The sequence below is a fragment of the Chiloscyllium punctatum genome, chromosome 49 (genome assembly GCF_047496795.1).
Source record: "Chiloscyllium punctatum isolate Juve2018m chromosome 49, sChiPun1.3, whole genome shotgun sequence".
Taxonomy (NCBI): Eukaryota; Metazoa; Chordata; class Chondrichthyes; order Orectolobiformes; family Hemiscylliidae; genus Chiloscyllium; species Chiloscyllium punctatum.
Genome location: NC_092787.1, coordinates 9,449,307 through 9,461,703, shown reverse-complemented (window position 1 = coordinate 9,461,703; position 12,397 = coordinate 9,449,307). Strand labels below are relative to the sequence as shown.

General features: G+C 41.3%; 1 protein-coding gene across 4 annotated transcripts in view; it reads left to right on the top strand.

Annotated features, from left to right (window-relative positions):
* golga1 (golgin A1) overlaps positions 1–12,397 on the top strand; it is a 57,045-nt gene that overhangs the window by 40,240 nt on the left and 4,408 nt on the right. For all 4 annotated transcript variants that reach the window (XM_072565821.1, XM_072565822.1, XM_072565823.1 and 1 more), the window contains 2 exons: positions 536–694; positions 11,561–11,620. In XM_072565821.1, the coding sequence (XP_072421922.1) occupies positions 536–694; positions 11,561–11,620 (219 nt within the window). The remainder of the gene's footprint in view (positions 1–535; positions 695–11,560; positions 11,621–12,397) is intronic.

Genomic DNA, 12,397 nt, shown 5'->3' with positions numbered 1-12,397 from the left:
TGCAGAAGAAGTTTGCCTATGAAATATTATTCTGTAGTCGTGTCATTCAAGTGATATCTTGCTGAAGTGGCTGTTCTTCATGTGTGAGCCAAGACTTCTAACCAGACAGATAGAGCTGAACACTGATCATTTAAACCCAGCAATGTTGCAAATGATTTTGTCACCTTTACCATTACCTTAACTGTCATCAGCTAGCCATGAATAGGCCCATCTTACTGGAGAACAGGGGAATCTATTCTATCCAACAGCACAACATTTTTTTAAAATTAGAAGGTTAATATTCATTTCCCAAGTAAAAATTATTAATTTTAAAAAAAATTTACTTCCCAAATTAAAATGATAATTTTAATTTAAGTAAATACTTTATAATTAAAAAAAATGCTGTGCTGTTGCTTGGAACAGATTGGTATTTACTCTGATGGCAATTGAATATTATTTTTCAGCTTTTATAAAATTCTGTGTTTTGTACTCTGGCCAACGCGATTCCTAATTTTGTTTCTGTGAATCATTAAAGAAATGCACATTGCTCTGACAGGTGAATGATCTGGAAGCAGAGGTGGCAGCTCTCAATGGACAATTACATCCCCCAAAAAATGATGGAAAAGAACAAAATGGAGATGTGACAGTCTCATATACCTTACAGCTTCAACAGGACAACCAAGATTTGGAACAGCAGTTGATAGAGAAAAACAAGGTTAGTTGCTGAGGAAATGGGTAGATCAGCATGGTTTGTAAATTGCCTGCCTTTGTGACAACATCACCATATGTTAAAAGGCTTTCATGTGTACAGGATTGTTTAGTTTTTTTTGTTTACTTTTTTGAAGAATTTACCTTGTAAATGTTATTCTTGTTTTTAGCCAAAATTTTCACTTCCTATTTAATCTACACCTTGGGTTACTAGTTTCAGTTCTGTTACAAGTAATTTGAGTAACACAGTTTCCTTTTTAACATTGATAAATTGCAAAGGTGTTTTATGCATTTTTTTATCAATAGCCTTTATTGTTCACCACAAACCTAGAAACAGATTTAAATTTTAAAATTTGACCACAATAATTAGTTTTATGAACTTGAAATTTGTTTTTTTTTTAACTAAATGTTTAGTTTTCCTATATCATGTTAATTAAATCCAACAAGTTTTGAATGATGGTAACTTTGATTACAATTTATCAATGTTGTGCTGAAGTAATATATTGCAGAAAACTGTGCTTTGAAAGCATTGATTTCTGAATAACTACCAATTTGCTTAACATCTCTTTATGATATTTTTAATAACAGCCACATAGTCTGCGCCTGTTTCCCATGGCCCTCCTTTTTGAGGATGGTTGCAAATAGAGTCATAGAGATGTACAGCACGGAAACAGACCCTTTGATCCAACCTGTCCATGCCGATCAGATATCCCAACCCAACCTAGTCCCACCTGCCAGCACCCGGCCCATATCTCTCCAAACCCTTCCTATTCATATACCCATCCAAATGCCTCTTAAATGTTGCAATTGTACCAGCCTGCACCACTTCCTCTGGCAGCTCATTCCATACACGGACCACCCTCTGCATGAAAAAGTTGCTCCGTAGGTCTCTTTTATATCGTTCCCCTCTCACCTCAAACCTATGCCCTCTAGTTCTGGACTCCCTGACCCCAGGGAAAAGACTTTGTCTATTTATCCTATCCATGCCTCTCATAATTTTGTAAACTTCTATAAGGTCACCCCTCAGCCTTCGACGCTCCAGGGAAAACAGCCCTCGCCTGTTCAGCCTCTCCCTGTAGCTCAAATCCTCCAACCCTGGCAACATCCTTGTAAATCTTTTCTGAAACCTTTCAAGTTTCACAACATCTTTCCGATAGGAAGGAGACCAGAATTGCACGCAATGTTCTAACAGTGGCCTAAACAGTGTCCTGTACAGCCGCAATATGACCTCTCAACTCCTGTACTCAATACTCTGACCAATAAAGAAAAGCATACCAAACGCCTTCTTGACTATCCTATCTACCTATGAACCTGCACTCCAAGGTCTCTTTGTTCAGCAGCACTCCCTAGGACCTTACCATTTAGTGTATAACTCCTGCTAAGATTTGCTTTCCCAAAATGCAGCACCTCGCATTTATCTGAATTAAGCTCCATCTGCCTTTTCTCAGCCCATTGGCCCATCTGGTTCAGACCCTGTTGTAATCTGAGGTAACCCTCTTCTCTGTCCACTACACCTCCAATTTTGGTGTCATCTGCAAACTTACTAACTGTACCTCTTATGCTCACATCCAAATCATTTATGTAAATGACAAAAAGTAGAGGGCCCAGCACCTATCCTTGTGCCACTCCACTGGTCACAGGCCTCCAGTCTGAAAAACAACCCTCCACCACCACCCTCTGTCTTCTACCTTTGAGCCAATTCTGTATCCAAATGTCTAGTTCTCCCTGTATTCCATGAGATCTAACCTTGCTAATTAGTCTCCCATGGGGAACCTTGTCGAACACCTTACTGAAGTCCATATAGATCACATCTACAGCTCTGCCCTCATCAATCTTCTTTGTTACTTCTTCAAAAAACTCAATCAAGTTTGTGAGTCATGATTTCTCACACACAAAGCCATGTTGACTATCCATAATCAGTCCTTGCCTTTCCAAATACACGTACATCCTGTCCCTCAGGATTCCCCCCAACAACTTGCCCACCACTGAGGTCAGGCTCACTGGTCTATAGTTCCCTGGCTTATCTTTACCACCCTTCTTAAACAGTGGCACCACGTTTGCCAACTTCCTGTCTTCCGGCATCTCACCTGTGACTATTGATGATACAAATATCTCAGCAAGAGGCCCAGCAATCACTTCTCTAGCTGCCCACAGAGTTTCTTGGGTACACCTGATGAGGTCCTGGGGATTTATCCACCTTTAACCATTTCAAGACATCCAGCACTTTCACCTCTTTAATCTGGACATTTTGTAAGATGTCACCATCTATTTCCCTACAGTCTCTATATCTTCCATATCATTTTCCACAGTAAATACTGATGTAAAATATTCATTTAGTATCTCCCCCATTTTCTGTGACTCCACACAAAGGCCGCCTTGCTGATCTTTGAGAGGCCCTATTCTCTCCCTAGTTACCCTTTTGTCCTTAATATATTTGTAAAAACCCTTTGGATTCTCCTTAATTCTATTTGCCAAAGCTATCCCATGTCCCCGTTTTGCCCTCCTGATTTCCCTCTTAAGTATAATCCTACTTCGTTTATACTCTTCTAAGGATTCACTCAATCTATCCTATCTATACCTGACATGCTTCCTTCTTTTTCTTAACCAAACCCTCAATTTCTTTAGTCATCCAGCATTCCCTATACCTACCAGCCTTTCCTTTCACACTAACAGGAATATACTTTCTCTGGACTCTTGTTATCTCATTTCTGAAGGCTTCCCATTTTCCAGCCATCCCTTTACCTGCGAACATCTGCCTCCAATCAGCTTTCAAAAGTTCTTGCCTAATACTGTAAAAATTGGCCTTTCTCCAATTTAGAACTTCAACTTTTCGATGTGGTCTATCTTTTTCCATCACTATTTTAAAACGAATAGAATTATGGTCATTGGCCCCAAAGTGCTTCCCCACTGACACCTCAGTCACCTGCCCTGCCTTATTTCCCAAGAGTAGGTCAGGTTTTGCACCTTCTCTAGTAGGTACATCCACATCCTGAATCAGAAAATTGTCTTGTGCACACTTAAGAAATTCCTCTCCATCTAAACCTTTAACACTATGACAGTCCCAGTCGATGCTTGGAAAGTTAAAATCTCCTACTATAACTATCCTATTATTCTTACAGATAGCTGAGATCTCCTTACAAGTTTGTTTCTCAATTTCCCTTTGACTATTGGGGGGTCTATAATACAATCCCAATCAGGTTATCATCCCTTTCTTATTTCTCAGTCCCACCCAAATAACTTCCCTGGATGTATTTCCGGGAATATCCTCCCTCAGCACAGCTATAATGCTATCCCTTATCAAAAATGCCACTCTCCCTCCTCTCTTGCCTCCCTTTCTATCCATCCTGTAGCATTTGTATCCTGGAACATTAAGCTGCCAGTCCTGTCCATCCCTGAGCCATGTTTCTGGAATTGCTATGATATCCCAGTCCCATGTTCCTAACCATGCCGAGTTCATCTGCCTTCCCTGTTAGGCCCCTTGCATTGAAGTAAATGCAGTTTAATTTATTAGCCCTACCTTGTCCCTGCCTGCGCTGACTGTTTGACTCACTTCTGTTTCCAACTGTACCCGTCTCAGATTGATCTCTTACCTCACTATCTCCCTGGGTCCCACCCCACCACCTTACTAGTTTAAATCCTCCCAAGCTGTTCAAGCAAATTTCCCTGCCAGTATATTAGTTCCCTCCCAATTTACGTGCAATCCATCCTTCTTGTACAGGTCACTTCTACCCCAAAAGAGATTTCAATGATCCAAAAATGTGAATCCTTCTCCCATACCCCAGCTCCTCAGCCATGCATTCATCTGCTCTATCCTCCTGCCCTCACTAGCTCGTAGCGCTGGGAGTAGTCCAGATATTACTACCCTTGAGGACCTCCTTTTTAAATTTCTGCCTAACTCTCTGTAATCTCCCTTCAGAATCTCAACCTTTTTCCAATGTTCAACTTGTTTTTTCAACATTGATGTGCTGGGCTTTCCCATCATTGAGAATTGCTGTTTGTGGAGCTTTAACAATCTGTTAGTTAATTGTCCCCACCATTCCTGAATAGAAGAAACAGATTGCTGGGTTTTCAGTCTAATCAGTTGTTTGCAGGATTGCTTTACTTTATCTATTGCATATTGCTTCTGCTTTTTCACATACATGTAGCTGCATCAGCTTTATCCCTGATTGATAGCTGTGCTGCTCCTGACATCCTGTCCTCTATTCCTCATTGAATCAGGCCCCAGGTAATGGACATCCCAAATTGAACTGCAAATTCTGAAAAAGAGTTACACCAGATTCAAAATATTAACTCCTGTTTCTCTCTCCAAAGACCTCCTGAGGTTTTCCAGCATTCTGTTTGTTTGAGCTGTCAAATCTGAACATGATGGCTGTGCCACACAAAATTATGGTGGGTCTCTCAGTGTGAAAATGGGGTTTCATCTATGCAAAACAACGTGGGGTTATCACTTCCAGTACAGTTATGGGCAAATGCATCCGTGATAGGTAGATGAGCAAGGTCAAGTAGAAGAATAGATTTTTCTTGCCACCTTCTGCAGGTGCAATCTGACAGATGTGTTCTTTAGGACAGTCTGTAGTGATGCTACTGTGCCATGTTTGATGTTAGCCATTGAAGTCCCCCACCCTGAGCAAATTCGTTGCCATTACTACCTTTAGTGCTTCTTTCCAGTGGTAAAAGTTAAAAGTCAACATAAGGTTCGACTTCCACATAAACCTGTTGGACTGTAGCCTGGTGTTGTCAATTTTAACTTTGTCCACCCCAGACCAACACCGGCACTGCCACATCTTTCCAGTGGTGTTCAACATGAAGGAACACTGATTAATCTGTTGAAGGTGGGAACTATGTGACAATCAACAGGAAATTTCCTGGCCCATAATTCCAGATTTATTAATTAAATTTAAATCGCACCAGCTGTCAGTGTTTAATTTGAACTTATGTCTCTGAAGCATAATCAAGGCCTCTGGATTAATACTTCTGCAATGTTACCATCATGTTACTGTTCCCAATAGATCCTATATAACTATGTTGGACCACAGCTAAGAGCTGACTTACCTATTTTGAGAAAGTGCTTTAGCAGAACCTACCAGTTTTGCCTATTACTTATTTAATCACAGACAGATTAAATACAAAGAACAAAGAGAAGTACAGCACAGGAACGGGCCCTTCGACTCTCCAAACCTGTGCCGATCATTGTGCCCTAACTAAACTAAAAAGCAAACCGTCTGCCTTTATTCACTCTGTATCCCTCTATTCCATCCCTATTCATGTACCATCCAGATGTCTCATAAATGTCGCCAACCTGCCTGCTTCCACTGCCTCTTCTGGCACTGCGTTCAAGACTCCTACTGCTCTCTGCGTGAAAAACTTCCCTCACACATCTCCCTCACACATCTCCCTTGAACTTCCCCCTCTCACCTTGAACCTGTATCCCCTTGTAATTGAAACTTCAATCCTGGGGAAAAAGCTTCTGACTATCTACCGTATCGATACCCCTCATAGTTTTGTAGACCCCTATCAGATCTCCTCTTAGCTGCTGCCTTTCCAATGAAAACTATTCTAGACTTTTTAACCTTTTTCTCATAGCCAATACCCTCAAGACCAGGCAATATCCTGGTGAACCTTCTGTACAATCTTTCCAAAGCTTCCACATCCTTCTGGTAGTGTGGTGACCAAAACTACAGACAATACTCCAAATGCGGCCTAACAAGGGTTTTACACAGATGCACCATGATTTGCCAATTCTTGTACTCTGTGCTCAGTCGATGAAGGCAAGGATGCCATATGCCACCTTAATCACTTTGGCCACCCATGTTGCCACTTTTACTGTGGACCCACACACCCAGATCTGTCTGTATGCTAATGTTCAAAGGGTTCTGCCATTTACAGTATAATACACACCTAAATGTGATCCTTTAAAATGCATCATCTCGCATTTGTCTGGATTAAACTCCACCTATCATTTCTGTGCCCCAGTTGCCAATCTGTCTGTATCTTGTTGTATTCTTTCACAATCGTCAGCAACTCCACCAATCTTCGTTTCATCTGCAAATTTACTAATCAGACCACCCACATTTTCCTCCAGATCATTTATATATACTACAAAAAAACTGAGGACCTAAGACTGATTCCTGTGGGACACCACTAGTTACGGTCTCCATTCTGAAAAACACCCTTCCGCCACGACCCTCTGTCTTCTATGACCAAGCCAGTTTTGTATCTATCTAGCCAGCCTACCCTGAATTCCATGTGATGTTAGTTTTTGTACCAATCCGTCATGCCTTAAATTCCATATAAACTACAGCCCTTACCTCAACAATAATCCTTGTCATTTCTTCAAACAATTCAATCAGTTTTGGTGAGCTTTGACCTTCCCCATACAAAACCATACTGTTTGTCACAAACCAATCTTTTCTTCCAAATGTACATATATCTTGTCCCTCAGTATCCTTTCCAAGAGCTTCCCCACCACAAACGTTAAACTCATCAGCCTATAATTTCCCAGATTAGCCCTGCTTCCTTTCTGAAACAAGGGAACAACATTGGCTAATCTCCAGTCCTCCGGAATCTCACCTGTGATCAAAGACGATGCGAAGGTATTTGCTAATGTCCTAGCTATTTCTTCCTTTGCCTATCGCAGTAACCTGGGGTAGATCCCATTTGGCCCTGGGGACTTGTCTACCTTAATGGAATTTCGGATACCCAAAACTACTTCCTCCTTCAATATATTGACATTCTCGAGAGTATTCATTCCTGATCTCAACATCGTCATGTCCTTCTCCTCAGTGAATACTGATAGAAAGTGTTCAGTAAGGATCTCTCCCACTTATAACTTCCCTCCTTTATCATTGAGTGGGCCTACTCTTTCCCTTGTTGCCCTCTTTCTTCTAATATATGCATAAAAAGCCTTGGGATTCTCCTTGACCCTGTTTGCTGAAGACATTTCATGGCCACTTTTAGCCTTCCTAATTCGGTGTTTAAGTTTTTTCCTAATTTCTTTATACTCCTCAAGGGCTTTGTCAGTTTGTAGCTGCCTAGACCTATCATAGGCTTCCATTTCCTTTTGACAAAGCTTACAGATTCCTTTGTCATCCATGGTTCATGAATCCTGCCATTTCCTATCTTTTTTAGTTTTGCAGAGACATGCACGCCCTGCACTTTAAGTGGTCTTTAAAAGTCTGCCATATGCCAGATGTACATTTGCCCTCAAATGACTGCTCCCAATCAACATTCCCCAGTTCCTGTCTAATTTGGATGTAATTAGCCCTTGCCCAATTAAGCCCCCTCACCTGAGGGCCACGCTTGTCTTTGTCCATGATTATTCAAAATCTTGTGGAGTTATGGTCACTAAGCCCAAAATGCTCTCCTGCCGAAACATTGATCACCTGTCCTGGCTCATTCTCTAATACTAAGTCCTGTATGGCATCCTCTCTGGTTGGATTGTCAACATACTGTCTCAAAAAGCCCTCCTGGATACATCTAACAAATTGCTCTCCATCTGAGCCCCTGGCTCTAAGGGAGTGCCAGTCAATAACTGTCACCCACCACAACTACCCTGCTTTTTTTCCACACCTTTCCAGTGTCTGACTACATAACAACCCACGGGACAGAGGAGCAGATGAGAGATCTGTAGAACACTCCCAACATTGTGATTTCACCCTTCCTATTCCTGAGCTCCACCCATAATGCCTCAAAGCAAGATCCCTATGATGCATCCTCTCTCAACACAGCTGTGATGTGATTCCCTAATCAGCAATGCTACTCCCTCGCCTTTTTGGTTCCCTTTCTGTCCCATCTAAAACAGCAATATCCTGGAATGTTGACCTGCCAGTCCTGTCCCTCCTTTAACCATGTCTCTGTAATGGCAATAACATCATAATTCCATACAGTAATCCATGCTCTTAGTTCATCTTTCTTACTATTTTGCATTGAAGTAAATTCACTCCAGACCTCCAGTCTCTCTGAGCCCCATGACTTTCCTCTGCCTGCTCATATACTGCTCTATGCATATCTCAGTCTCACTTTTGTCTCCAGTTCAGGTTCCCACCCCCCTGTCCTGAAGAGCTCTCGCTAACCTGCCCAGGATATTAGTGCCCCTACAGTTCAGGTGCAAGCCCCCCTCCTTGTACAGGTCCCATCTTCCCCAGAAGACATCCCAATGATCCAGATATCTAAAGCCCTCCCTCCTACACCAGCTGTGTAGCCAGATGTTCAATTATGCTGTCTCTCTCCCTCTCTTCCTAGTCTTACTAGCCAGTAGCACAGGTAGTAATCCTGAGATTACAACCTTGGTGGTACTGCATTTTAGCCCCCTACCTAACTTCGCAGCACCCCTTCCTTCTTCATACCTATGTCATTTGTGCCAATGTGGACAAAGACTTCTGTCTGTTTTCCCTCCCATTTCTGTGCCCGCTCAGAGTCATCCAGGACCATGGCACCAGGGAGGCAACACACCGTTCTAGAATCTTGTTCATAGCCACAGAAACGCCTGTCTCTGCCCCTGACTATCGAGTCACCTACCACTATCATTCGCCTGGAGTTTGCCCCATACTGCTGTACAAAAGAAACAGTTGTAATGCGGCAGGCTTGGATGCTGCTTGTTATTCCCATGAGAGGCTTTGCCCCCCTCAACAGTATCCAAAATGGTATACCAGTTTGAGAGGAGAACAACCACAGGAAACTCTCACATGACCTGCCTGCCTTTCCTGGCAGTCACACATCTATCTGTCTGGACCTGTGGTGTGACCACCTCTGTAAAGCTTGTGTCTATCACTCTGTCTGCCCCTTGTAAGCACCGCAGTGCGTCCTGCTTCTTCTCCAACCAAACCACGCAGTCGGTGAGGAACTGCAGCCGGTCACACTTCCTCAGATGTAGTTATCAGGGACATTAGACTGATCCTGGATTTCCCACATCCAGCAGGAGGAACGTACCAATGCCCTAACTGCCATCTCTGCCTTTGTACACTTAAAAAAAAACAAGAATCTTACCTCGCCTGTCCTCCTCAAAAGTGCCTTTTTTTTTGGTTAGAGGAGGTGGGAGAGGGAAACATTACACTATACTGATGTAGTGTTTCTAGTGTTTCATGCTTAACCATTCCCTGACACCAGTTGCTCTTGCAATATTCAAACCATTCGTGGTGACTGCAGTGCTATCTCAAAGAATTCATCTCAGCGACGTCTCTGCTGTCCTCTGATTCGATGAATTTGGTTCTTTATTGTACAACAGTTTATTCCAGTGCCTTAGCACCGGGTGCACTTTTCATCAAACTATTGGCATTCATTGGGCTGAGAAACTCCAACCAGTGGAGTAATTTTTGCTGACAATGCAGCTGAGGCTAGACCAATTCAATTTTGCAGCAAAGACAGAAAGTTGTAATATTTCCCCTTCAGCAAGTAATCTGGAAAGCTAATAGAATGCTGTGGTTTATTGCAAGGGGAATTAAATGCAATAGTAGGAGGTTATGCTTCAATTATCTAGGACATTGGTGAGGATGAATTTGGAATACTGTGTACAGTACAGGACACTATATGTTCAGAAGGATTTTCATCCATCAGAAGAATTTCAGAGCAGGTTGACTAGACCAGAAAACAGGTTAGACGGGTTAGGCCTGCCTGGACTTTAGAATAGCTAGATGTGACTTAACTGAAAAATATAAGATCCTGAGCGGAATGTTGAAAGGATATTTTCTGTTGTGTGACAATCTAAAACTACAGGTCATAATTTAAAAATAAGAAAGAGTGCATATTTAAAAGTGAAGAAACATTTTCTGTGTGGGTTGAGAATCTTTGGAATTCTCTTCCACAAAGACAATGGAAGCAGAATCTTTAAAAAGAATTTGAAGTACAGATAATTACTGATTATCAAGGGAATGAAAGATTATTGGGGATATCTAGGAATGCAGAATTGAAGTTAATGTCGATCAGCTATGATTCTATTAAATGGCAATAAGTTGTGAGGTGGTGGACTTTGGCAGGACAAACAAAACAAGGGAATGTATGATGAACAGTAGTATCCTCGGAGCACCAAGAATCAGAAGGACTTTGATGTCCATGATCCCTTAAGGCAATTTATTAGCCTAGTCATGGAGTTTAAAGCGTAAGGAGGATATGTTGCAGCTGTATAAAATGTTGTTTAGGCACAGCTGGAGTTCTCAAATCCGCATTATAGAAGGGACGTGACTGCACTGGAGAGGCTGCAGAGGGTGTTGTCCGGGCTGGAGAGTTTTAGTTATGAAGAGAGATCGGATAGACTAGGCTTGTTTTCCCAGGAGCAGAGAAGACTGAAGTGAGACATGATTGTGACAAAAAAATGGGGACATAGCTCAGGGAGACAGAAAAAAGACTTCACCCCTGGGTGCAGTGATCTGTGACTGGGGGTATACATTTAAGATGAGAGACAGGAGGTTTAAGGGTGATGTGAGGAAAATGTTTTTTATCCAGAGGGTGGTGACATTCTGAAAGCCAATACTTGAAGAGTGGTAGAGGAGAACGCCAAGGCATACAAAGCTATGGGCCAAGTGCTGGAAAGTTAGATTAGCATAGTTATGACTGCTGCACTTGATGACTTCATGGGCCTTTTTGTTTTTTGCTGGAAATCTTTGATTCTGGCAGAGTAGGCTTGAAGGACTAAATAGTTGACTCTTGTTCCTTGTTTGTATGTTCACCACTTAATTTTGCTAACCTGAGTTGAGATTAAGGTATGTTAAAACTATGTCTTCTCTCACTCGCTGAAGTTGTGAATAACAAATTTGCAATGTTTGCTAATGATTTCCCTAATCCTTTAATGCATGGTTAAAATTGTAACTTTAAGTTGTTTCACCTAATAATTTATACACTTACTGTAGATTTTATATTTTAAATCTTTTTCCTCCATCAGACTATTAAACAACTGCTGCAGAGGCTAACAGAATTAAAGAAGACACTGCAGAAAGAATTGGTAAAGAGTTTGCATTAAGTTACATCTTTTAAACAGATTACTTAGGATTTTTCAATGAATCAAACCCGAAAATGGGTCAGAAGTAGATTTTGCACATGTGTAAAGTGTGGCAAGTGTCATTGTCCTAAATTGGCTGGCTGATGCCTGCAGCCTAATGTCTGTACCCGATACTGAAATAACATTGTCTTGAGAATTGTTCCAAGAATACTTCCCTTTTCATCGCCTCGCTGTAATTCAAAAAAAACCTACTAATTAATAGATTTATTTTTCGTTTAACAAATCCAATTTAGTCCCTGCAGGTTAGGGGCCATCTGTGGAGAGAGAGAGATAGTTATTGTTTCAGGTCAATGATGCTTGAAGGTCAGAGACCGGTAATGTTAATTCTGTTTCTCTCTGAGGATGCTGCTGGATCTGCTGAGTATTTACAGCATTTTCTATATTTCCTGTTTTTGAAGTTGCCATTCATTTTTGTAAATCTTTGGTTTTAGTTGCTTTCATCCGTGTTTCAAATTAATGGCAAGGTTTTTCCAGTTTAAATTGTTCGTGACTTTGGATCTGACAAATTAAAACTAACTATGTTTTCATTTTTCACCTGTTCAAACAACTGAAGTTTTAAATTTTATGGTTTACTATTATTTTGCGCAATGTTAGATATTCGTTCATGGGAACCAGCTTTAGCATATCTTTTTCCAAGTTTTTTTTTGAAGAAAATAATTGTATATATTTACAAAACTGCTTTGTTCTCATTCTTCATTTGAGAATCTGGAAAGTGACAAT